Source organism: Pithys albifrons, chromosome 2 (genome assembly GCF_047495875.1).
Source record: "Pithys albifrons albifrons isolate INPA30051 chromosome 2, PitAlb_v1, whole genome shotgun sequence".
In the NCBI taxonomy this organism is placed as follows: Eukaryota; Metazoa; Chordata; class Aves; order Passeriformes; family Thamnophilidae; genus Pithys; species Pithys albifrons.
Window position 1 is genome coordinate 75,699,891 of NC_092459.1, and position 27,744 is coordinate 75,727,634.

Sequence of the window (27,744 nt, forward strand, 5' to 3'; positions counted from 1 at the left end):
AGCTGAATTCAGTTGTCTCTCCCACATCACACCTGGATGCTGGAGGAGACAGAAGCAGGGCCTGACCTGTGCACTGATGACCATGTGTCTCAGAAGGCTGTACATGAATACTCTGCTTTTGCCCTTGTGAATGTGGACAGAATTTTTCCTAGGTTGTGTTGAACTTTGTAAATAATCATCTACTGTTTTCATTTCACTTCAGATCTTGATTTCTTAATTTTGTAAGGCAGAAAGCAAGTGAAAACAATTCCAAATAGAAAAGAAGACCCAAAAACTGCTGCCACACAAAACATACTTGAATCATTTTATTTTCACTCAGTGTTATTTAGTTCTACTACTCAGATCTGAAGTGTGGCACAGTAGGAAGATCAGAATGCAACTGAGTAATGCCTAACAGTAATGAGACTTAGCTACAGCATCTCTTGTTAAATCTTTCTTGTTAATTGGGAAAAGACAGCCTGGCTGCACATCATCATGTTGAGATTTAGAAAGAGTCTATGGTAGTTACAGTAAAGAGGAACAGCAAGACACTGATAGCTGCAAATTTTTAAATTAAAAATGAGAACACACTCATGTGTGTGTTTAGATTCTGTAGTAGAGGAAGGATTTGTTACAGCCTTTTGCCTTCCAAGGTACTCATGCATTCCTGTAAATCAGTGTTTCTCAAACCTTGTGAAAGCGTGGCCTCTCTTTTTGCATCATCTGTCTTTATGCAACTATTAACTTGGCAACAGCTCAGTTTCTCTGGGGGAGGGAAATCGGAAGGTTCTGTAATTATTGGCTACAAGTGTTTGTGGACACTGAGCTGTGTCCAGCCATTAAAGGTATTAAGCTGTTCCCTTCCTAATACAAACACTTCTAGCCAATAATTACAGCCTGCTTTGCACTCTTCTGTTCTCCTCGAGGATTCCCCTGGGCCCTCTTACAACTCCTAAGGGCACTGTTGCCTGGAATGTGAGAAACACTCCGGTAAATCAAACAGGAACACAGAATAATACCTCCTAATTTATGCAAAGCTGCTTTGCAAATAAGGCGCACCATATGCTTTGAAGACTTACCATGCACTGGATACTTTCTTTTCGCACACTTGTGTTAATCTGTGTAGCATGGCTTGTTCACACAGTATTTCAGTATGGCTGCATGCAGTATATAAGTCTGTGATGCTATGCTGCTACTGAGCATTAGCACCTGCATAACATGTTAAAGAAAAATAAGAGACTTGTTGGAAAAAAAAAAAAGATTTAGCTCTAATGTTACAGCACGTTGTACTGTCCTTTTCTGTATTCATTGCCTCTGTTCATAGTTGCCTTTTGCTATATATTATATATCAAATTTCAGTTAGTTTGCATGCAATCAGCTGTTTAGTTATGGCAGGAGAGAGATGTCTTGTGTGCTTTTCACTGAGTTGTATTAATATTTCCTACTGTATTCATTTGTGATTCTAACTGTTCCAGGGGAAGGAACGTTAAACAGGTTGTATCATTGTTCTAGGATTTACAAGAACCTGAGATGAAGTGGCACTGTGTGTTTTTGAGGATATCTTCCAACCCTACCCATGTGAAGGCCATTAGCTGAAGAGCATCTGCCCTGTAGTATTCTTGTGTAGAAGTTAGAAAAATAAACATTTGAAGGTTGCTTATTACATTTGAAAGAACCTAAACCCACGTGCAACTTCCTGACCTAGCTCTGTCTTTATTTAATTCTTGTGCTGGGAGTGCTCCTTACTGCTCCTCAGACAGGCTCTGCTGAGAAGCAGTGTCTTCCAGGGCCATATCTTCTTGGCTGGCCCTTCTGCACTCCAGGTTCCGACTCATGAATGTGGCATGGGCCAGACCTGCCTCTCGCTGTGGCCTGGGTTCTGCAGCATCAGTTGCTTCACAGGTCTCAGCAAGTTGCTGGGAAGAAAGAAAGAAAGAAAAAGTCAACTAGTTTATGAAATTTCTAAGTAACACTTCAGCTATTTTTTGAAGTGACAGGTGAAAAAAAGTTAAAAATTGATGTAGGAATGTCATTCTGTGAAACTCCATGGGATTCTTAACATGCATTATTCACAAGGGACTTCTGAAGAGGTACTTGTCACACTTTGTGTAACGCATAAATTTGGAAGGAAAGGCAGACCAGGAGCTAGAGGTTTTGTACCACAGATGTAGATGTACAGAGAGCTGTAAAATAATTTGGATTGAAAAGGACTTCTGGAGGTCATCCAGTCTAAACTGCTGCTCCAAGCAGGGCTGACTTCTGAGTTGTTAAATTGGGTTGCTCTGGGGCTTTCTTTATACACTAAGTTTTAAATCCAACTTACAAAGAAACCTTTTCATCAAAACTGGAATGCAATTATCAGTCTGAAAAAGTTAAGCCTAGTGCCACCCCGCTGTAAGGATCCATTGGTATAAAAGCAGAACTGTGCTGTGCTAACATTTAAATAAAACACTTCCTCTTTACTGCTTTGAATCAAACAGGCACCTGGACTCTGATCAGTTACTTTGGCCAGGATTCACCTCATCTAAATTTAACCATGTAGTCTTAGTGTGTCATTTAGGCTGCCAGTGGTTGGCAGAGAGATCCAAGTCTCCCAGGGGAAAATTTCTTAATAGCTCTAAGGATGAAATAGATTGGCCTCTCCACTGAATACAGAAGCCTCACCAACAGTCTACTGAGACTTCACACCTAAATTTTGGATGGCTTAAAATTAGATGAGGTGAATCCTACCATTAGTACTCAGTATCACAGGCTGGCTAAGTTCTTGCAAATTGGGCCATAAACTCTTGAGTGCTGGAATTATGCCTTGTCATTTGATATGTTCAAATGTATGTGTAGAAATAATATTAATACTCATTATAGTAACAAAGCAGGATTGGACCCAGATGAGTAACATTCAGTCAACTCCTGTTGAAGTTCATGGCAAAACTCTGGGAACTGTACCATACATTGTATTTTTGGGTTGAGAGCAAAGTACACACAGCCTAAGGAGCTTTCATCACTTGAGGTTTGGAGAGTTCTTTGGAAACTAGGGAAGTTATACACGGTTCAGAATGATAGTAACAGAAAAGGGGTTTGGACTTTCCATATCCCCAGTCTTCCCCATTTGTCAATTTGGTTTCCATTTTGATAGGCCAAATGTGAAAGAGTCGAATTATGTTGTCTTGTCACAGTCAACCTTCATTCTCTAGCCCGTCTTCTCATGTTTCTGCTCTCTGATGCTGAGGTCAAATTTTCAAAGTTCAGGACATCAGCTGATGGCAACCAAAGTTAAATGAATACTTACATAGACAATAAAAGGATAACGCTACTATGTGCATTGAATTTTCCAGGGAAGTTGCAAACGGAACTGGGAGCCTACTGGGAAGAAGTCTGGAAGTTCTTTGTGTGTACTGTTTTGCTGCTAGAAAATGCTGAATTACAGGGCATGCAGGTTTCCTTTGGTAAATATTTCCTACAGAAGTCCTTTCAGCAACAAGGTTCCAGGTCCTGGATCGAATTTCTGGTCAGAGAGAGGGACAGAACAAGTGCTGCTGTTCAGGGCAAATAATTTTAATTCCTGCATAAGCAGGCAAGGAGGGAGCTATTTAGTTTGCTTAACATCACCTGGGCTGCAGAAACTGGAGACTTAAGTCCCTGGTTTGAGTGAAAGAAAGAGCAACTTTACCACAATTTGCAGTTTCAGGTGTGTGAGTAACAGCCAACCTGTCAGATTCTTCTAAATACTCTCATATACAGACTAATAAACAGTCTATTGTGATGCAGCAAAATAAAAAACAAATACCAAAACCCTGACATTGTTTTGGCAAAAAACTATTTTCTGAGCAGTGAGAAGGAAGAAACCAAATGGTGGTGAGCACAGTTCAAGAAGTGGGAGGGAGAGCAATACAGTTCACGCTTAGCGCCGCTGTTTTGGCTTCAGCCTTACCCGAGCTGCCTGACTTGCTGCTCTAGCAGAAGGACCCATGGCAATATTCATGCTGCTGGATGACTGGGTGTCACTGGTGTTACCTCCGTCTGCGGCTGAGAGCCCAGAAATCACCAAAGCACTTGAGAAACTTCTCTTGCCGAAGAGCAGGCTGAGAGTTGAGCTGGTGGAAGAGGCCAGACTGGACCTGAGCATGGCTGCAGCTCGGTCCTGCACAGTCAGCTGGCCAGCAACAGCAACAGCAGGGGACTGGGAAAACACAGATGTTGCTGAGTTGTGGAATGACAGCTGACTACTAGAAAGCCTTTGGGCAATTTCATGAGCAGATGTAGATGTTTGGATGAAAGGCTGGCGGCTTTCTACAATTGGTCCAGAGTGACTTGAAGCTGGGGGCCTTTGGTTTAAAGCAGTGTGTGCCTGGACAGACTGACTCCTGGGTTTTCTCCTGCCTGTAAAAGAAAGATTAATATATTTAAGTACGTGGCATGCTGATGAACTCCATGCTATTGACAATGTCCCACATGTACATATTACTGTTGGCATATTACTGCTGGTTTTACAAGCAGAAGAATCCCAAGAATAACAGGAGTAACATACTGCCACATCTATGAATCTCTGTGTTTTCCACTACAGGAGTTCTGAGTTTTGGTCAGGATAGCCCTAATGGTTCTGTACAGAGTCAAAAGAGAGGAAAATGAGAGAAGATCCCAGGGAAAATACTCTAATGACAGGCTCATACCTATTCTGCCACATACATTTTAATCAGCCCAGTGAATGATTATGCATAGTGTTGCTGTAACCATTTCCTTTTGAGTATGAGTATGGCCAAACTTTGCGAACGCAGATTTGGGCAGGGCTCTCCCCACGTGGGTGTGCCCTTCCAGCCTGTACAGTGGATTTCTTAGGTGAGGCTCAACGTGCACAGAACTGGCCCCACTGTTTAAGTCCTGAGGTCCATCTGCACATTCTTCTCTCAAGTACTGACTGCAGCCAGCTAAACTCTGTCTGAATTCCAAGAGAGATATTTACAGTACATCACAGACTGAAAAGACGTGAATGCTTCTAGTTAGGGTAGACTGTTGGAGGTCTGAATGAGACCCACATAAGATTCTTGCCCCATTCTATGAAGCATCTCAATGCAACCACTACTGGATACAGAGAGTAGATTAGCTATGCTATTCTGACATGCCTAGACAAATTCTTCCTGTACGCACATATCCCTATAGTTAGCATTTAGATCAACACCTTACATCAATCAAGCCAATAATACCTGTATTTCTTACGCTTTCATATTTAAATAGCCATAGAGTGAAAAATTAATCATAAAATACTGTCCAGTGAACCCACCAGATACCTGCCTGTACCCAGGCATTCTGCAAATGGCAGGCAGTGGGCTGGCATGTGCCACAGGCCCCAGAAGAGTTTTCTGTTTCTGCAGACAGGCTCTAACCCAGCCTTACACAGCAAATGCCAGTCACGCGAGTGCCTGCTTGGCTTTTTTGCTTTCCAGGAAACTCCAAACATTAACACAAGCTGGCATTTTGGTTTCCCAGCTATAGCTGTGGGGTAGAGAGTTGATGCCAGAAAATCTGTTGAGAGCCATCAACACAGAAACAAGTTTTCCTGGCAGGCATTTCCAGGCTGTTGGTAATACTTCTTTTTGCTTTGGTTTTCCCCAATACCCGAACTCCTCCAAACACTGAATTTTTGCTGGCATAAAAGAATATAAATCTCACGCTATCTTGTAGAAAGATGCCTGCTGAATTCAAGCTGGTTCCAGCAATGCAGAATTTCATATCCAATCTATTTACATTATATAGCTGAAACATGCTGTTTTACTTCCAGAGACCTGCTTTCCAGAGCTGGTATCATTATCCCCATTTTTCAGATGCTGAAGTGAAGAGAATTTAGGTAACTTGGCACAGAGCCATATAAGCAGAGCTGGGCTACAACATAACGGAGGCTCTTTAGCTGGACTAAAATCTAGTTGGTTTGGCAAGTATTGGACACTTTCACACCTCTTTTACAATATATCTTTAGTTCCACTTTTATATTCCAACCAATAAAAAAATAATTTTCCTAAGATGGCAGGCAAGGCAGCAATAGAAGCTGCAACAGGAGCCCCAAGATCTCTGCTTGAGCGCGATGGGACAGATGCACATGGCTCTTGGAAGCACCTGGACAACACTCTCAGGCACATGATGTGATTCTTGGGGTGGTCTTGTGCACAGCCAGGAGTTGGACTTTGATGGTCCTTGTGGGTCCCTTCCAACTCAGGATATTCTGTGATCCTGTGGCTCCTGTGTACCGCGTAGCCAATGTCCTCTGCCCTTCAGCTGTGATCAGCAGGGAGGGCACGTGCTGTGAGGGGGATCAGGCCTGGCTGCTGTGCTGGCAGCTGTGCACACGTCTGGCCTCCACAGGGATTCAGGTTTCTTCAAACCCTGGGATTTGGTTTAAGTGCTTTGGTTTCTACATCTGATGGTTATTTTAATACGTTACCTTTTTTAAATAAAAAGAATGGACTGGAATTAGGACCAGAGGGACTGCGGTGTGTTAGTTTGTGCAGGGGCTAACATGGCCAAACATCTGTTTGTGATTTAAACTGCCAAGCTGCCCCCTGTCCAAAAATATTCTATATTCATCCCAAATGCAGTGGTTACAGCACTGGACAGGAGACCACCCGCAGCTACACATAAATAACCCTGTCCCTGCAAACACTTTATGAAAAACAAAGGCTGTTTTGTAAACTGCATCATGAAATAAGGACACTTCGGGGGAGAACCCCACACGTTTCCAATGCTCCTGATTTTGGTTACACTTTTATAAAGGGCTTTCATTGCATTGTGCAGACTTGGTGGCACCAGGCTGCAAAACAAAATATGAAATAGGAAAAAATAATGCACTTGATTCGTAGGTTATAACTCTAGAAGGAATAGCTATGATCATCTAGTCTGCTGTACTATATAGCGTGGGCCACAGAACTTCCTGGAATTAATTCCTGTGTAGTATTATTCATTACTACTGTGATTTTAAAAATGCATCCAGGATCTCCAATCTTGGAGAATCCACCTTAACCCTTAGTCACTTGTTTTTATTTACTCTCAGTATTAAAAATGTGCTCTTGATTTAAAATCTGAATTTGTTTAGCTTTCTTATATCCAAGTCTGCTCAAAGCAATGGTCTTTGGTCATCTTTCATTGCCCAGGTAAGTACTCGCAGACTATGATCAAGGCATCTCTTACAATACCAATTGTTTGAAAGCAATGAATCTTTCACTACAGGATTTATTTCCCAGATCTTTTCTTTGAAGTCCTTCCAAACTAAAAGTGTCTTTCTTTAATTAGGGTACTAGAATTGTGCGTGGTAGGCCAACACTGTCCTGAACCAAAGTCAGACTGGCAGACATGCACTATGCAGATCACCCTAGTCATTCTGGTTTCTAACAACAGGCTTAGCATAAGTTCTTCCCCAGTGTCCTCATGCTTACTGAAGGTTGAACTGAACTTGCTTTTCAACCAGCTCTCTTAAAAACCTTCTTGAATTAGTCATTTGGATTTGCTCAATTAAGCTGTGATAGTCACGCTTTCATTTCTTTGTAGCTGTTAGAATGGATGGAACTCTTTCATGATCAGATCATAGAAATAGATTATCTGCATTTTTCACAATATAAACCAGACATCTGTTTTCTCATTTCTACATATTGGCAACTCTACCTTTCCTGATGTAGTGATAGATCAAGACCACTGTTGGGATTTCTTTTGCTTCTAAATAGTCTTTAAAAATAAACAGTCACAAACCCACTTTCATATTTTTGTCCCTAATGGTCCTAGCCAAAAAAATCTTGTTTCATTCTCTATCAACAGTGTCTGGGGAGTGAATACGGATTTGCATTTGCTGTTTTCCACTTCCTTGCATATGTTACGCATTTCTTCATTTTACCAAAAGCCAGGTTGCTTTTCTTAACTAAATGTGCCTTTCTCTCTTGATAGTGGTTTTCTGGGCACCCAATATGTTCTTTTAAACCACTCACAATTAACTTACTTTTTTGTATGATATGGTCAGGATAATTATTTCACAATTACTTTGCTACTCTTGATTACTGTAGTGTCAAGTTATGAGTATGCACATGGGGATCCCTCTAACACTAGACAATTAAAAGCAGCAGTTATTTTATTCTTCCAACATTATTTATATTCAGGGCAAGATTTTTTCAAGTCCTGTCCATTATCTTTAATGATAGGTCAAAATGATTAATGGAAGACAAACAAGTGTCATACCTCTCTAGTTCTCTGCTTTAATTTAGACAGTAATAGGACAAACTTCTTGAAAGGTAGAGTTAATTTGCTTTACTTCCCAAGTTCTGATCCCAGAGTGATAGATCTCGCAGTGACCCAGTGACAAACTCAGTATCATAGAATACCTTGGGTTGGAAGGGACCATAAAGACCATCTCGTTCCAACCCCCCTGCCATGAGTAGAGACACCTTTCATTAATCCAGGTTGCTTGGAGCCCCTTCCAGCCTGGCCTTGAACACTTCCTGGGATGGGGCATCCACAACTTCTTTTGGCAACCTGTTCCAGTGCCTTACCACCCTCGCAGTAAAGAATTTTTCCTAATATCCAATCTAAACTTACTCTCTTTCAATGTAAAGCCATTCCCCCATGTCCTTTCACTGTACGCCCTTGTAAAAAAATATCTCTCCATCCTTCTTGTGGGCTTCAGCCCGAAGCCTTCTCTTCTCCGGGCTAAACAAACCTAATTCTCTTCACCTTTCCTCACAGGTGAAGTGCTCCCTCCCTTTGATCATCTTGGTGGCCCTCCTGTGGACCTGCTCCAAGGGGCAATGTCCTTCCTGTGCTAGGAACCCCAGAGCTGGATGCAGAACTCCAGGTGGGATCTCACCAGAGCAGAGGGGCAGAATCACCTCCCTCAGCTGGCCACACTCCTTTTGATGCAGCCCAGGACACAACTGGCTTTCTGGGCTGCAAGTGCACATCAGCAGCTCATGTCCAACCTCTCATCCACCAGCACCCCCAAGTCCTTCTCAGCAGGGCTGCTCTGAATCTCTCCATCTCCCAGTCTATACTGATATTCAGGGGTTTCCTGGAGCCAGGTGCAGCACCTTGCACTTGTTCTTGTTAAACCTCATGAGATTCCCATGGGACCACCTCTTGAGTTTGTCCAGGTCCCTCTGGATAGCATCCCATCCCTCAGGTGTGTCAACCACACCACTCAGCTTGGTGTCACCTGCAAATTTGCTGAGGGTGCACTTGATCCTTTTGTCTGTGTCATTAATGAAGATAACACTGGTTCCAATATGGACCCCTGAAGGACACCACTTGTCATTGATGACCATGAGGACTCTGAGCCATTGACCACCACCCTCGGGATGTGATGGTCCAACCAATTCCTCATCCTTCATAATGTGAAGGCCGGTAGTTCTACCCTGTGAATATGTCTGAAGTGCTTTTGAATCCACAATTTGAGAAGGGCTCAGCTGTTAGTTGACAGAATGATTGGCAACATTTCATTTCCTCTTGGTAACTGCTGTATAGACAGAAGAAGCTATTTTCCATTTGTTTGTTTTCCACATGCGCTGATGAAAAGCCAAACCAATTCCTCAAATAAATTGTCATGGTCCTTCCAAGATAATTAAGATTTTTGCATACTTTCATTATGCTGTTCCCAGCCAACAATAAGCAGAGGTTCACTGTGATATGGGCTCCCTGCATCTCTCATGTACACTCTCTCCCATCTGCATTTCTCATTCTGGCATTCTTAGTGACACCTGCTAGTCCAAAAATTACACATTATGGACTTACGACAGGGGAAGCTTTGGTGAATCACATTTGTCTTACACGCTCCCAGTAAGTACCTGGAACAGTATCAGGAAGCCATCCTCCTACATGTTCTTGGTCATTAGGAAAGACAAAGTGCTCTCTTACTAAAATTAGTTTTCCACTGGATTTGAGCACACCCCAAAAGCATCTGCCTATGCAGCCCCTCAGGAGAAAGATAGAGAAAAAAACAAGTTTTGCACATACCTGCCCGCTGGTGCACCTCTTGAGATGAATCTTGTAACTGAGGGGTTCCATCTCTGGTGGGCTGCGAGCTACTGTTCTGGCTGGAATTGCCTGTGGAATTGTTGCTAGACGAAGACCCCCCTCCACTATCCACCTCTTCAGTGTTACCTCTCTCGTGGTGAGCTGCTGCGTGGCAGTCTTTCCGCATTCTGTTTGCGGGAACACACGCATGGTCAGCCACTTGTTACACGTGAACATTTGAGCCACCAGCGTTAGGTGCCCTCAAGATGTGTAATTGTTCTCTCTCACACCACTGTAGGTCTTCTGGCATTTTATGAGATGGCAAAGATGGTGATGTGGTAAGCTTACTTGGAACAAAACTGTATATTAAACCAAATCTTTGCTTGTCTGTGTTAAGTGGCTTTGGAACACTGCAAGACCTTAGGGTTCTTTATCCAATATTACCATAGTCTCTAAAGATCAACTTCTGCATGAGGTAACCAAGTAGCAATGAGAAATGAGCTGGAGGGAGCTCGGAGGGATGAGCTGCATGGTGGGAAACTAGCATGGTAAGCTATGAGATTTCATCTTGATGTTTCAGTGTAGGTCTTGGCATGCGACCTGGCTCCCATAGTCTCTCCATGGTGCCCTGCCTCCCCTCAGCTCCAGTGGCAATGAGGCAGGTGGAGGGAATGAGACAAGGGAGCTACTGCTGTATGAAAAGTGCATGTAGGAAGGAGAGACGCAGTGTGTCAGATACCGACCATGCATGCCTAGGGGAAGTCAGGCAGTTTTGGTGACTAGCAAGTACATCTTTAGATGTGTTTTGGTCAAGAACAATAACTTGGGGATGATTATACTGCCAAAGCTTTGGAGCATAACCCACTGGAGCATTTATTTATGTTCTGACATATTAGAGTTACAGAAAAGATACCCTTATAGGGAAAGCATAAACTGTAAAATTCCATGGAATAAGGGAAATGTCTGTAGTGCTAAATGATTTGGATGAATCATGTTGAACATGTAGAAAGCTTTGCCATGAACGAGTTAATGAATTTTTCTGCTCTATCTACAGTGCTATTTTGTTATATTCTGAGTTATGTGCAATTCATTTTTTTTATTTGTAGATAACAATATAGAATAACTCTCTCAACAGAAAATACAGTGAAACCAAGACTGCAGGGTCTCTGTCAGCATAGCCAAAATTTAACACCTACCTTAACCATTTGGATTTGAACCACTGTTTAATGTTGTCCAAACTGACAGGTCCCCCCCAAACGTTCCTCAGTTGACTGTGTGTCCCAAGGTACGAGGTGGTTAAAGGGGAAACATACATTGGATATCCCAGTGGCTGATCACATGAAGAATTAATTAAGTTCCGTAAGACCTGTTTATTGTTCTGGATGCTTCCTCTCTCCGGGTTACGATTGCGTAAGAAAATCAGTTCCTGCTGCTGCCCAGCCCAAAGCCCTCTGACGCACTCCTTGTTGACCTACAGGTAAGTTAAAAACATGCAGATCATACAAAAACATTTTCTACTTAAGATGAAGAACTACAGTATCCAGGTAGAATGGCAGCGGCTGTGTGTGCAAACACCTCATGTCTTTGCACCAACAGCTTTTAGGAACTTGTGCAGCTACTTCCCTGAAAGTCAGATGGAAAGAGCTCTTTTAGCCCCCCAGTCCCTGCTCCAATAACTACAACTGACGTCTCCTTTTGACCAGGTGAGTCAGAAGAAATATTAGTTACCACAGCCCTACATTACTGCGATATTAGAAAGATGTTATATCTACCTTGATCACCTTGAAGCTCAGATAGCTTTTGTGGAGCATGATAACTTTATATTCATCTGCTCCTTCATCTACCACGTGTCTCAGGGTCAGCAGCTCCTCTCGGTTGGAGAGCACAGCACTGCGCCAGGCTGGGTCCCCTTCGTGACAGATCACCACCTTTTCCTCAAAGCACTGGATGGCTTCATACAAAACTGCTGGGTCCTCATACTCATCTGGGCAGGTGAACTGGTCCTGGTAGTACAGGAAAAAGTATTGAAAATGTCAGGTATGTCTGTGAAAACAAAAACTATTAACTATAAACAAACTCCTGTTTTTCAAATAGTCACCAGCTGACCCTCCCAGTGACTTGCCCTTTGATAGTGCATGTCTTTGGAAGGTAGAACAAGTAATTTAACAGGAATATAGAAAGGTAGGATTTTTGCTTTATTGTAACCTGTTCTGCTCTCATGTCTCCACCAGACAAAAGCCCTTGGAGAATGCCAGTTTACCCACTTTTTTTTTGTGAAGTGTGAAACCATGGGGCACAGAGCTTTTGGGTAAGCCAGAGGGAGACTGGAGTCACTGAGGCATTCCACAGTTCTTGTGGAAATCCTTTTTTTTATTCACAAAAAACCACCAAAAATAGCTGGGACTGGGAATCCATCAGCAGATAGTGCAATATTGTAACTTAAGCTATCCCGCAGCACCATGGCCAGCGATAACATCCTAAAATATTGTGTCAAAGTATCAGAGAGGAATTCACGGCAGTTCAGTAACATTCAGAACAATTATAAATACAAGTCATTATAAAAGCATATGATACTAAATCATAACATGTCAGAGCAAGAACAAAGTCAACTCCATGCTGTACAAGGCCTGACCTGAAATCAGCAGTGAAATCAGTATAATCAATTTATTTCTTTTCAATCTAGAAACCGTATTTACAGTATTCATGCAAGTAAAACATAACGAGACTGCCAGTTTTGTTTTGATGAAAAATGCAGGATCAAGATCTGCAAAATGAATGCTTTCAAATGGGCAGCTTGGGGATATAGAAAAGAAGATCAAGGGAATGCAAAATAAATGCCAAGCATTTCCATCTTGGTGAAGAATGTTTCTCAGAAAAGGCAACAAGTACTCCATTTCCCTCTTTTTTTTTCCCCTCCTCCTTAGGAGAGTTGTTAAGGTTTCCTGTGTCTTCCTTAGAAATCAGATATGATAGTAAAAGTTAAAAATAAGTCAATAAAGAAAGACCCTACCTGGTGAAGCTTCAGCGACATGCGGATTGCTGGGGCAACAACCTTATGCAATAGATCCATGTCTGCGAAGACCCACTCATCTTTTGCTGCTATCCGAAAGTCTCCTTTGAACAGTGCATGGAGCCCATAAAGAAACGAGTCCAAGCTGTAAGAGAAAGGCAGCAGTCACTCCCAGAAGCCATTCCCCTCTCACCAAGCTGGATGTCTGTCAGCTGCCAGCCATGTGCTGACCTGTGCGGTGGCCGGTGGCCCTCTGGCACAGGGTGAGTGCTTCTGGTGGGCACAAATCAGGGATTGCATCACATATTTCCAATGAAAAACATTCCTTGGGTTGGTGGTTTTCCCTCTGCTTGTGCTGTAAACAACTGGTCACGAAGTGAATGGGGTGCCTGGAATGAAAGATGGCCTCAGGATGGGTGACTAAGTCACAGGGTGCCTCAGGGCGCTGCTTCTCTGCAGCTGTGCCAAAGACACCAGGTCAAAGAGTGCCAGCTGCACTCCCTGTGCAGGCAGCACAAGCTGTTTCCTTATTTGAAAGCTTATTGATCAGTTCTGTTAGCAGTTCTCCTTGTAAGGTGAAAAATAATCATTTAATAAAAAAAAAAAAAAAGGCTGTGAAAAATACTTTCAGCAAGACTAAGACCTTTGCCATGAAACTCAAACCTAAATGTGAACATTAAAGTAGATGTACTGAGAATACAGTTTCAGGAACTGTTCAGCAAACGAGGTGAGAGCACAAATCAAACAACAGGCATTTCATACTGAAATGAGCCCTAAAGCAAATAGGCACTAGCTTTCTTTTTTCAAACCTAAGAAATGAGATGTAACCAGTTTTACCTGACCTTGGATGACTGTTTGGTTGGATTTGAGACTTGAGAGTGAGGTAAAAGGTACAAAATCAATTTGTTGTTACAAAATGGTTGCACAAGGGCTTTGTGAAGGGAAACGACCAGCCTTGAGTTTCAAGCTCCACCCTGAATTATGAGCTTCCCATGCCACCACCACCACAGCCACTTGTATAATGCCTGTAGCAGGACTGCTGTCCTAATGCTGGCTCTGAAGAAGTGATCTCAAAATAGAGGAAAACAGGCCCATCTGTTAAAAATAGGCATCTCTTGCAAACCCACAGGACATGGTTCCATCTACCTGCCAAGATTTTGCTCAGTCTTACAACAGTCCTTTTTTCAATTGTAAAGGCTCTGAGGAGAAGCTGCATTAAGATCTTAGTGGTTTTCATTACTGCCCAGCCATTCTCTAGAGAACACATAATCTTTCTACATAACTGAGCTTTCTTATTTTAGAAAAAATCTTTTAAATATTTTCTCTGAGAGAGGGAGAAGAGAGATTAGAAGACTGCTCAGCCTATCTTCAGCTCAAAGGCATTCTTATTTTGCTCTTGGTGGGTAGCATGTTTTAGAAATTAAAATGGAAATATATATGTTGTTACCCAAAAACCAGCTGGATACTGATTTTCTCTGCCAAAGCACTGTGTAATATAAATCAACTAATCAGTGAGACCAAGGCCAGTCAGGAAGGCAGGGCTGCTGTTGCTGCTGGGAACATGAGGAGTACAGGGAAGCTCTCGTGAATTCTCAACTGGTTTGCATTTATTAGTACAAAGTTACGTATTAAAACATGCCAATGTGAGACAGGTGCTTACACACTGATCTTCAGAACATTCAAGCACTGATTTCAGTGGGAGTTATTACGTGTCTTCAAGGAGTGGGTCCTGGTCCCTACTGACTTTCAATCGATCATCTCCACAGTTCAGAAAATGATAATATACTCAAATCCTGCTTAATAACTAGGAAAGCCCTAGAATAAACCAGCTGGGGTGGGGTGAGAGGCGGAGGGAGGAAATGGTGGGTGCAGTAACTCTGGTGAAATATCATCTCCTTTGAAAAGGCTAAACATTGGGAAGGCTCCTTTCACTTGCCTACCTATTAGACAATATCAGCATACACGGCTGAACGCTTGCCTGGAAAAAACACTTCTGTACCTAAGTATTCTTTCCAGGATGAAACTGTAAAAAGTACCTTGAACTCTGCACCTAATAATGATCTATAGTATAGTTTTTCCCCTCGTAACACTCCCTGTATTTGCTCCAAAAAGTTGGCTGGGATGAAGGGAGAAGTAGGCAGGAGAGAGAACTGGTTTTTACATCATTAGAGGCTCTCGGTGCCAAACCTGAGAGTTTGCATTCACATGAAAGTTTCTTACAGGCATCAGCACATGATAAACAGGCTGCTGTGAACAGCAGGATGTGCTGAAAGCACAGCCAGGACTAGGACAGCTGCACAAACTCCAGCCGAGCATCAGCAGAGGGAGGCATGTACAGCTCTCACTGGGCTTATTTAGGGGAGGCTCATCCATTTCTCATCCCTCTGCATAATGAGTTCTCTAGCCAGCATTTTTAAGAACAAACATGACTGCTGCAAGGAGCAAATCAGTGGTGGCAGGAGTTGTGAGAGGCTGAGAGTCAATTATTTAATGTATCGTATTTTCCACCAGAGCAGTCTGGAGGAGATTGCTGTATTCACAAAACCATGGACATCTTTTATTCTCCTGCCAATCGTAATGAGGCTTTTGGGTTCATTCTGCCTATAATGTGACACTATCTCAAGCCGTTACGTCTGTAACATGCAGCCCTTAATCCATATAAGATACAGTTCTCATTATTCTTCCCATGGTTATGCTCTCTCCTGAAGACACTAATGAGATTACAACAAAGCTCTAAAGTCAACCGCTTTGATCTCAGGCCGACTCAAGGTTGTTGCTGCCTTCTTGGCCCAGTTTTAACATACCTCAATTAGTAATCTGCTGTAGTTACAGGCTCGTTCAAAACATTTTAAAAACTAGTTAAGGTAAAATCACATGTCAAGGAAACAAAATTAATCTGTAAGAGACATAACTTCTATTTCTGGCAACATTTCTAACCCTCTGAGCTAACAACCTGAAAAGCTGCTGTCACAACTGTGAGCTATTTTAGAACAAGACTAGTAGGTGCGTGGGAACCATCGGCCCCTTGAACATGCAGAAAAGAGGGGATTAAGCAGTGCCACAAATACCAGAGGGAGGGCAACAGTGCCAAAGCAAATCCTCCCTCCTATTGCACTCCTTATGCTGCTCCAAGAGCTCAAACTAAAAGCATTTAATGCAAGCCTGAAAATAGTATGGATGAAGACTAATGAGCTGGTGAATAACTCTGTGTTTATTTTGCACACCAAAACCCATCTCTGCAGTTTGTAGACCTTCTCCAATGTGAACTGTAGGTCTGTTTAAGGAATAAAGAAACATGCATGCCTGTGAGCCAGTAATGACCTGAAATATTTTTAGTGGTAGCCCTTCTAATTGGATATTTTAGATGACAGTGGTTGTGAGCTGAGAGTCAAACTTTTCTTCCCTGCTGCCCTGCTCACCTGTGGCAGACAGCAACATGCACTGCCTGCTTGGACTCCCACTTAGCAGTGCAGCATCACCAGCAACATTGTGCCACCATGTCCCATGCCCTCCACATCTTTCTCTCCCCTCAGATGCTGGGCAGTGCAATAGGATATCCAAAAGCGAAGGAGCAAGTGGGCGAAGCTGTTTCCATGGGCTTCAGCATAAGTAGCGGTTCCTCCAGGCAGAGGTATTCCATGGAATGAGCCTCTGTCCACACTGAGTGGTAACACCCAGAGGGAGCTCAGGGAACCCAAGCAGCCAGACTAAGTAGTATCCGATGAGGGATTTTTATATTTTCCTAGATTTGAAATGTATACTAAACATTTATTTACTGGTAATTTAGTGGCTGAATAGAATTATGCTGTAATTTTTTTACAATTACACACCTAAACATATCACTCACATTAGAATAAATGAATGGTAATGTCACGTCATTCTTCAAATTGCATTTTGTGAAGGATGCCTCCTAATGACAGTTTAAAAGAGCAAATGATTTGCTTAGCAGTGTTCTGCCTTCTTAATGAATGCATTTATTGTGTAATCTAGTGTTAATGTTAGGTTTCTACTGACATTTACATGAACAGGTACACTGAATAATTATTTACATATATTATATAAGAGCATTTTCAATCTTGGTTTACACAGTGACATTTACTGATTAATAGATTAGACAAAATCATGTGTAAATGAGTGCAAATTGATAGTTTACATACAGAGTGTAAACTTGACTCTCAATTCTGCATGCACAGCTCAGTGTAACATTACCCTTGCTTTACTATTTCTGCACAGCAGTTGGATGACTGTCAGTCCTCCAAGTCACAGAAAGGGCCAGACTTAGTCCAGAAGTGTCCTACTACCTGCATGGTCATGCCTGATAATAAAACTGGAACCACAGTGTACAGATTTTTGGCTAGTTTGCTCACATTTGAATACCCAAAAAGCTTCATGTAAAGAAGGGGAGAAGAGGGCATTGCCTATCTGGGCATTACATCTCCAACTCATCAGGAAATCTTTAGCAATGTTGTACACAAGATGCTTTGCAGCCAGAATTAATAGAAAGTCCTGAGATGATGTTCAAGGTAATTTCTCAGTGCTTACCAGAGGAATCTAAATCTGTGTTTTTGCAATCCAGCACTCCAGTATGACAAACGTGTGTTAGGAGCCCTGACTTCTGATGTAATGAGCCAGCTACCAACAGTCACAGAATCATAGAATGGCTGCAGTTGGAAGGGACCTTAAAAATCATCTTGTTCCAATCCCCATACTTGCAGTACATCCCCCTCACTCATGCACAGAGTGGGCTGTGGGTCTGCCTGCTCTGACCATTCCTGAAGAAAACTAAAACCCTCTTCAGCATCAGCAGGCTCCAAAAATATCCCCAAAATATCATGAGACCTTTTTAAGGAAAAGGACTGTGAAGCATCACCTAAGGAATGGTTTCTCCAGCTTCTGAGGACCTTAAGTACTTCTCTCCCACCTGACTGAACACAGACCTGCATCGTCCAAGAGCTGGGGGTGAGGACCAGCAATAAAGCTCCAAATTACCCATGGTGAGAGCTGCTGTATCTCTGTCAAGCAGAGAGAGGGGTGGGAGACCTAACTTCAGTGCCTGAAGCTAATTCTCAGGAGCATCTGCTCCTGGCCTCATCAGTGTTGGACATGTTGGACAAAGTGCCTTCCCCAGCATACCATGTAATTGTATTCCTATTGGAGTCTCTCTGACTTACTGTGTTGTTGTGTTTAAACAACTTGTGAAGATTTGTATGAAGCCATAAACACAGTAAGTAGGGTTAGAACTTCCCTCCATGCTCAAGTGACTGTATTTGGGGGATTTCTGTTGATTAAGGTCATAATGTCAGGAGTAGCATACCCACCTTGCTCCTTAGCTATTAATTTCTACTAGATTGGTTTTGTATAAATATATACATTCTGTAAGACAAGAATAAATGTGTTTCACCAAGCTAAAGTCATGTTTTGTAGCTGCAGCAATTTATAACTTCAGTTGTGCTACTCAGATTCCTTTTCTGTTTCTCCAGATCTTTCTTACAGTGGAAATGTATTAAAGGTAATTTAACCAGGTGGGGGACTGACATGGTTTTTCCACAGTGAAACTTTTCTGGGGAAAGCTTTTGTGAAGTAGCACTGAAAAAGATACGGACAGAAGGTTCCACTTAATCCCTTTTATGTCACAAAATACATTTTAAAAATACAATGATTCAATGCTGCCCTGGAGCACTTGTTTAATAAAAAGAAATCCAGGACTTAATTAAAGATAGAGGATTATATAGAATAGATTCAGAAAAACAGGGACAGAGCTGTGCACCTCCTGTGACTACCCCATTTTTGCCTTTCTGCAGACCTTCTCTCATCAAAAAAAGTATTTTTAAGTATGGAGTTTCAACTCACCAAAAAAGAGGAACTAATTTGGTTCATTGGTAATTTGCCAGATTTTCAAAAGACATGGTATAGCTGCCTCCTGCAATTATTAAAATCTTTACAGAACACTTTGCAAATAATTATCCTCAACATTCATACTTTCTATGTTGAGCTTTGGAAAATCTCTCATAATATTATCCCTTTGCATTATCCACTAACCATGTAAGCCAATACAAACAGGTGACATTGTTACTGTATCTGTACTAGTGCCAAAACATTGTAATGAAGATTGTAAGATCCAGTGGAAAGCATAGGCAATGTGATTACAGTCTGGGGAAGCTTTTGTGCTATTTTAGATGTATTCCTAATATTGCTGTGACCTGTCTATTGCAGACCCAGATCAAAAATTATTTCTATCTTTTCTCAAACAAAAAGCTTAAATGCATGTAAAATTTTCTATCATGTCCCCACCCAAACTCTAAAACCTGGACCATCAAAAAAAATAGGACAATTTTAGAAATATCAATCACTTACTAAACATCACACTAATTTGAGTGAATAGAAAGGAAGGGAGAGCAAATGCAACCCAGAAGAAAACTGGTAGAAAAGAGATGACAAAAGCCACTTTAGCAGCACACCAAGCAATAAGCCATGTGGGCCATGAACATTTTGTGCGACTCACCGAAAGAGGAAGACATAAAACAAAATGTTACAAATGTCTCAACAGATAACAAAGCTAGAATGAATATTTAAAAGGACTGTTTTATAACAAAATGCATTCAAAATCACACATGCTGTCTTTGTTTGCTTGTTAGTAAAACAAATCCTCTCTAAGGAGCACGTTGATAGAGGTCTAGGTAGCTTTGCTCACCGCTCTGTGCCAACACAGCAAGGTCACTTAGAAACTGTATTTACTCAACTTCTCTACAGTACTAAACTCCAGTGAACACAGGGAGTTCAAATAAATCTAATAAAAGTCTAAAATTAGCTGAGAAATTAAATGTTATTAAAATAAAGATTATTTCGTTAATAAATTGCCTTATCTGTAGAACAGTGTAAATTGTACTGTATAATACCCAAACAACTCAGAACTCCTAGCGAAAATGGAAGAATCCCTAACGAAAATAAAAGGTGAAGAGGATATTCAGAAATGATCTTAACCAAACATATTTTAATTAACCCGACTTCCTAGGAAGAAGTGTTTTGAATGAATGAACAAATGAGTAAGGTAGACTGTGAACAGAAAAAACTGTAGTCTCAAGAGATGTGAGGTTCTGCCTTCCTTAGTTGCCAGAACAAAGTGGCAAATGAACAGGAATACCACCCTAAGGAATACAGAACCCTTATGGATTTATCATTATTTAGCTAAATAACAGTTTTTCCCTCTTCTGGAAGTTTTTCCCTTTACTGGAATGCTGGAGGAAGCCAGCATTCCAATAGCCAGGCATCAGTGAACACAAGCAACAACCATTGGTACCCATTCTTTCAATGAAAAATTCTGCTTTGCCCCATGAAATAAAACCTGGTATTAGTTTTTTGGCCAAGTACAAAGTAAAAGATGACCAGGAATGGCAGAAAACAAACTATTTTATGGAGGAATGAGACTTTACCTTGATTTACGATAGTAACATGAAGGGATTCCACATCATGTGAAAAAAGACAAACAGGTCTTTGTTTTAACAGGAGAAAGGGTTCCTAAAAATTACCTGATGCCCATATTGTGAGATGCAGTTCCCAAAGCTCTTCGACCCAATATACACAAGGCAAAGGAAAGCGTCACTAGAGGAGAATCTTCATCGCTGTCCAGGTGCTACAAAGTTTTAAGATCAGCATGTTACTCTAAATGCAAATACCATCTTTAAAAGCACCACAACACTACAAATGGTAATAATATTCATAAAATTTGCATGTAGCTGAACCTACTCACAAAAACATTCTTTGCAATTAAACAGAACAAGAAGGAAGATCATCACCACCAGAGGCTTTCTGCAAAAAGCAAGCTTGTTTTGCCCACTGGCTAGAAACAGAACATTTCATTCTCGGGTGGTGAGAAGGGAGTGGGGAGACGGTATTTTTTTGTGGTGTTTTGTGTTTGGTTCCATTCCTCCCTGACATGACATTCTAAACCACAGGAGGTTCCTTAATGTTGAGAGACACTGCAGCTGGAGAGAGCCAAAAACCTTCTCATGGGATGCAGTTCCTATGAAACCCCACCCAGATTCCAGAAGAACAATCTATTTGATACAGTTTGGAGGGACACACTTTTAGTGAATTGTACACCACTAAACTGTACACCACTGACAAAACTGACCTCCACATTTTAAGAAGCAGCCAAAACATTTCATTTAAACTTACTAGCTCAGAAGAGTTTCTCTTACTGGAATTTTCACAAAGAAAATTTTGCAATCAAGCAGAAGGAAAAAAATTGAAAGAACTCCTCATGCATGCTCATTTTCAAGAGGATGCAGATTATTATTTCAGTCCAAGCAATGAGTGATTTCTTACAGCTTTCTTTGACTCTAAAACTGAATTTATCATGGATAATGTGGTTCCTTTTATAAAATACATTATTTTTCAGGGTTATGGGTACAGTGAAGTTTTCTTTTTCATCTCGTCTCCTACATGAACCTCTCTATAGACAGTGAATTAAAAATCAGAGGTAAAAGATATAGAACAAAAAATGTGTGCATGTGCACCAGTGCAGGCATTCATTTGCCTTTTAAAGTCTAACTTACATGTTCCAAGTCTATTGGCATCCCTAAGTCTGTTATCATATTTGAAAGTCTCAGCCACAGAACAAGTGAAAAGGCATCGTTTTAACAGTGGTTTTCCCTGCACTGTGCAATTTTTTGTGTGCCAGAACTCGGAACATGAGACAGTGTGATGAGGAAAAAAAAGGAGGTGAAATATTCCCAGTAGGTGGAGATAGTGGAGAAGGGCTCAGAAGGCAATCCAGTGAAAACAGTATCAATATAATTATATGCAGGGGAACTGGTGGAATGCTATTCACTGTTAGAGACATGAGAAGGAACCAAAGTGGAGAAGATACATTCAGTGATGTTACAAGAAACATTCAGCAATGTTACACCAGCTGAAGTCAGTGGTAGCAAACGGGATGTGCAGTCTGTGATCCTGAGTGAAAAACACACCAGGTGTGGCCAGGAAAGATACACTTCTCCATTTCTGCCATTACCAGCAATAATCAGAAAATTAGATTGAGACAGTATGTTGTTTGAAACTGTATTCTCTGCACTGTTTTGAGTAATCATGGAAATAGAGCAGTGCATTTCTGACAAACAACTGCTGACCATCAGTAACCTCAGTGGCTCAGGTATGCAAATGCACAGCTGTAAACCTGCCCTTGGCCTTCAAGAGCTGCGAAGCAGTTCCACATGGCTCTGTGGCATAGTCCACCTTTGAGTTACGAGCTCTCAGAGATGACCTCTGAGTGAGGTTGCTATGCACTTCCCTACCATTCTGACTGTACCCAAATACAGGCAAATTTTTGTAAAGGGTACACAGGTATCACAAATGTTTAGCAAATGTACCCAATCACTGGCAACACTGGAGAAACATTAATGCTCTGATGACATTCCGTGAATGGAGCCTGCTCTAGCAGTACTTCAGCAAGCACTGAGTATATCCATGCTTTCCAGAGCCAATGAAATTAACACTGTTGGAATTGTGCAAAAGAAGGAAATGGTTTTGTATTCAAAAGGCTTCATTAAAACTCTAGGTTTTGCACAAGGGTAGTCTCCAAAACATGTTTTTTTCCATTTCACAAAGCATATATTTTCCTTTTATTTTAAATCTAAAAGCTTAAATGAAATTATTTTTATTCTATTAATTCTGAGCAAGCAAAAGAGTAACCATGCAACATTTAACTCTTATTCCAAGAATTAAAACTACTGCTATTAAAAAAAAAAAAAGACACTTACCTCCACTCTTTTTCTAGCACAGAACTGAATCCAGTCCAGATAAACACTGCAGAAACTAGCTCTTGTTATTCCTTGGAGACATGGAACATAATCTTCATCTATGTTAACGTTAAACATTGCAAGGTCACGCTCAATATAATGCCACTTTGCATAAGGCTGCAGTATCTTTTGGATGGATTCATCTTTTATCCAGTCAAGGATTTTGGGAGAACTTGCTGTAAAGTATATTATACTCTGTTGACAAAATGTGCAAATGTTAGTCACTCTTATCTCTGAGTAAAACAGATATATTTTACACAGAAGGGAATAAATCAAATATGGTCCTAAAACAGGACCACATTTGCCAACTATAATGGTACATATTTTTCCTGGTTTTTACTGCTTGGCATCATTGCTTCACAAGTGTGTTCAAGTTAGAAAGATGATAATAATTGATATCTATATAGTAAACAACAGAAAAAGAACTCATATTTTTAATGTCTTTCTACCTTACAGGAAAATTAATACAATGATAGGAAAAGAGAGTTCCAGCATGTTAATTACAGAACACTAGTGGGGTTCTGGAGTCCATCTCCAAGAAGGTGATACCGCCAACAGTTTAGGCCTATTTTGCAAAAACAGTAGGAGATGATCATATGCTCAAAATAGGGCTCTTTTTTCCTCATTGGACTTACTGCTTCCTAATTCTTCCACAAAAAGAAGCTCCACCATGATTTATCTGTAAAGTTGAGATGTCACAGATGTGCATGACACAAGTCTGAAATGCCCCATTTTAATTGCTGTTTTCGGCTTTTAGTAGCACTATTTTTGTTGTCAATGCAGCTGGTAAAGCACAATGGATTTTTTCTTACATGTCAGGTTAAGAAGCTGGTAACGGATACAACTGAGTTTACTGTTAAAGCACTGAAGAGGAGCAGCATTCAGCAGGAACTCTTACCAAATGCATAAATATTAGAAAGCAGCAACACTTGTATCTCATATCTGTGACCAAGTTTCTAAGTTTAAGTTCTTCTAACCACTGTGTCTGGAGACATTCAGTAGTAATCAAAAAACAAAATCTATCCAAACAAAGCTTAAAGAATATTTTCAAAATAACATGAAGCTTAAGAAGTTCCAGTGCTTTCCATCAACTGGAAAGTCCCATTTTAATGTTTTATGAGAATAATATTAATATATTAATTTAGAATTGGATTCCAAAGCAAATGAGGAGCAAGTGTACACAAATGAAGATGATGTAGTTCTACTTTACCCAGTCAGAGGAAATACTACTAAGTAAATAAAGGTATAAAATGAAAAAATAATGGATTACAAAGGGCAGAAGCACTACCAGCCTTTTTAAAATTACCCAGATGTTCTCCATAGTTCATCTTTCAAATTGTACAAAAGCCACACAAGTAAGAGGAGAATTAAGCTTCAGAGGAAAAAGACAAGTCAGACAGATACACACGAAGGGTGGACCCTTAATTTCTTGGCATGCGGAGAAAATACACTCTTTAAAAAAGATTCATGCAAAACAAAACGAGCTGAAAACACAGCACTCAGCGAATACAGACTTCTTGAATACTAAGAGATGTTTAAATAAGAATATATTGAGAAGAGATGGAGGAGGCACAAGGGAAAAATATCACAGTAGTTGGGCAGGAAATTATTTCAAAACATATGCAGAAGGGCTACAGGAGCTGACCCATTTTATTTGTGGAGAATAAAAATTCTTTTATAAGAAGAAATATGTGCATTTCTAGGCTGTCAATGAAACTGCAAATGAAATAAATATGACTTAGGAATAAGATGCTCAGTGCAACACATTGTTTAAAAGACCAATACAGTAATTATTCTTGAAGGAAAGAAGTGAAACAAAGCATACATTATCTTCATTGATTTTCAAGATAGAGTTTGCTTTTTTTATTACTCTCATCTGTGTTTACAAAGAAGCTGATTCAGCTGGGGAAAAAAATCAGACTTGCAATCAGACACAGAAAGAGCAAAACTTTGTCACCTAATTAAATTCTGCTCTTGGTAAATCTTCCAAGATATGTTTTGAGCACGAGTACATCCTCAGCTACATGGCCATTCAGAAACAATATGGTAAATAATTACATTATTGTAAGCTACAGAGAGTAAGCCAGAAACACTCCAAATGCTCAGTGCAATGGAAGTGCAGTTGCTGCAGAAACTCCAGCCTAAGTGTTTCCAGAGTTTTGATTTATGTGACCTGAATACGGCATGATCTATAGTTCTTACAATTAGTTTCCTATGCCAATAAAAAGGAAGTGTCAGGGCTTTAAAATGTTCACAGCAAAACTGCACAGGGTCTTACTCAAGACTCCCCCATAAGAAAGAGCTGGGGAAGGAATGAATTCACACCTCTGCTTCTAATACTGTTTATTTGGAGGCAAGCATTAAAAAACAGGACAAAAGCTGATCTGATACGTAACAATTTTCTCACCTTCCAAGGCTGTATGAAGGATTTTACCAAATCTTTTTAAAGCTCCTGTTTATGGAAGAAACTAATTACTTTTAAGAATAGGAGAAGAAAATCTCTATATAATTTCTTTTGGAGAGTGTCATTCTAAAGAAATCTCCTGAGTGTACTTTCCCTTCACTGAAAGGAGCCCCAGCCTAGGCTAATATTGAAGTTGCCAACAGATGATTATCTTCTGTTCATCCTTCCCTACGAAGAGAGGTAGACTAAAGGATCAACACCTTTCTAAGAATGAAATCTGTCAATGCAGTGTTATAGTACTGGCTCAACTAAATCCAACCAAAAGAGATTTGATTTTCACACCTTTAGAGCCATCAGTGCATACAGTGAAGATGGAGCCACATCTCAGTGGTGTGGAGATTATTTAACCCACCCACCCCTTTTAACTCGAAACAAGATCAACTAACCACACCTGTATCACATGGGATGAAAGTCTGTCTAAGCCACCTTACCTATGTCAGCTGCTTTTCAGGTGTGGCCAGAACCAGAAGGCCTAAACTATCTTTCAGTTAAGCTTTACTTCTCATGTGATAAACCTCACCCTTTCCACAAGTCCTCTATATATTAATGGATTTAAAGGCACAAACGAAGTTCCAGTTTACAAAGCACAATTCTTCACTGCTTTAAACTAATAAGCAGCTGATTTGATTGCAGTTTAGACTGGGATTTTTTTCAATCTCATTCACCATCAAAAGCTGAGTCATATGTCAACTTGCATCAGTTTATGTTCCAGTTATTCAGGTTACCTTTTAAAGTAAAGCAAAGCAATTGTAGCAACATGCTCATTACAGTTTAAAGAAGGGTTGGTTTGTTTTTTTAGTTTAGATACATTCCTTTAAAACAATTTATAGCCACAAAACCCACTTCTAAAATGAAAAAAATCATGCTCACATGAAGTTTTGTTTTTAATTAGTGAACTAAACAAAGCAGGTCGGTTACCAGGCCGTACTGCCGGGAAAATTATTTATGAAATCTCAGTCTGCATTTTACAAAGTAATCAACTGCACGATCAAAGCAGCTTTGTAAGGTTATGAACTAGTTTTTACTGCATTGGCTCATTTGCAAAAAATGGTGATTAACTTATTTACAATGGGTCTCTCTCTGAGGTTGAAAATTTTTACAGTTGCAGAGATGTAAGCACAAAGAAGATATCAGGGATGATTGGGAGCTTTAGTAACTGGCTTCATGGCAGTACCAGTGGCATAGGAAGCAGCATTTGGCTCTTTCTGTTCCAGTTAGAAGACTATAAAGCTCAGCAAATTCTTCATTTGCTGGACTGGAAATTGTTTTGGCAGAGGATGAAGATGTCTTGCTAGATCATAAGGTTCAATTATCTTGACAAATTAGTATCTGTGTGGTTATTGTGATCTTAATAACAGTGCAAATGCAGAAGTGATGTAAATGAACTGCTGTTTAATCAATGGAATATATCAACTTCAAATGTGTTGTCGTAAGTATGTAAATCAGAAGGTAAGAAGGGAGTTTGCGCTACTAAAAAAGTACATTTGAGAAACAGCTCTTCAGAGGTTTCCCAAGAACTTTATGCTTGTTAATCTCTTTTCTTTTAATTTCCCATGAAAAAAAAAGCAGTGGAAAGGCAAGAAGAAATAGCAAACTGTCAGTGATGTTTTGTTAGACAAAAGAACCTAAGTAAGAACGCTTCCTCTCACTGTATCATTAGAGGATGTTAACCCACCTTTATTTCTGCTGAAGCATTGCCTGAGATTCCCTGTACTGACTGTAACTGTAAGTGATCAGAAGTAAATTTAGCAAAGGGGGATATGAATTTATTATCCCTATTCTAGTGGAAGGTCCCTGCCCATGGCAAGGGAGTTGGAACTATGAGATCTTAAAGATTAACCAAAATGATTCTATGGTTCTGTGATCTAACATCAAGTCTGTCCAACTGGCAGACTGTAGTGAAGACGAATAAACATAAAGCAAAAAACTTCAAATACTCTTTGTTCTACAGACAGCCAGTATTCCTTGTATTTGACAAGCCTGCCTAGTAACAACGTACACTTTACCAAAGTGTTTACCTTGATATAGTATCTGATAAGTATTCTCCGCAGGTCGAACACTTGCAGCATGGTTGCAGCGTTGTTATCAATGATGCTGTACCCTTCCAGGATGTACTGGGTGCGCGTGATTTCCCAGGTCAGCCATCGCAGGTTGAAGGCTGCGTTACATGATAACAAGTGAGGCAAGTGCCCAGGCTTACAGCAGCAGCAGCCTTCGTTGTCTTCATCTCCTTCTGTTATAGCTTCCACTTCTCTCTGCTGGCAATATGTCCCTTGGCAGTGAGAAAAAGAGAGGATGCTGCCAGTTATTGGGGGAGAAGGAAACAAAAGACGTCTTCCAAGCTGAAATTCAAAATAGGTTTGAAGGTTCTACGCACTTAGCAAAAATCTAAAGCAAAGAGCTATGGCAACAAATTAGATGTGCTAATTGATCCATGTGCAGCAGCAAATAAAGAATTGTGCATTATTTATTTACTATCCCCTAATAAAAGCCAAAAGGGCCTGATCTAATGTTCTGGG

General features: G+C 40.6%; 1 protein-coding gene across 1 annotated transcript in view; it reads right to left on the bottom strand.

Annotated features, from left to right (window-relative positions):
• Positions 1 to 299: 299 nt before the first annotated feature.
• Positions 300 to 27,744, bottom strand: part of PCNX2 (pecanex 2) — a 160,394-nt gene continuing 132,949 nt past the window's right edge. Inside the window, exons 26-34 of the mRNA XM_071549557.1 lie at positions 27,244 to 27,497; positions 22,723 to 22,956; positions 20,491 to 20,594; positions 12,965 to 13,109; positions 11,727 to 11,957; positions 11,151 to 11,425; positions 9,955 to 10,142; positions 3,908 to 4,356; positions 300 to 1,895 (exon numbers count right to left, since the gene is read on the bottom strand). Of these exons, the coding sequence (XP_071405658.1) occupies positions 1,722 to 1,895; positions 3,908 to 4,356; positions 9,955 to 10,142; positions 11,151 to 11,425; positions 11,727 to 11,957; positions 12,965 to 13,109; positions 20,491 to 20,594; positions 22,723 to 22,956; positions 27,244 to 27,497 (2,054 nt within the window). The 3' untranslated portion in view covers positions 300 to 1,721. The remainder of the gene's footprint in view (positions 1,896 to 3,907; positions 4,357 to 9,954; positions 10,143 to 11,150; positions 11,426 to 11,726; positions 11,958 to 12,964; positions 13,110 to 20,490; positions 20,595 to 22,722; positions 22,957 to 27,243; positions 27,498 to 27,744) is intronic.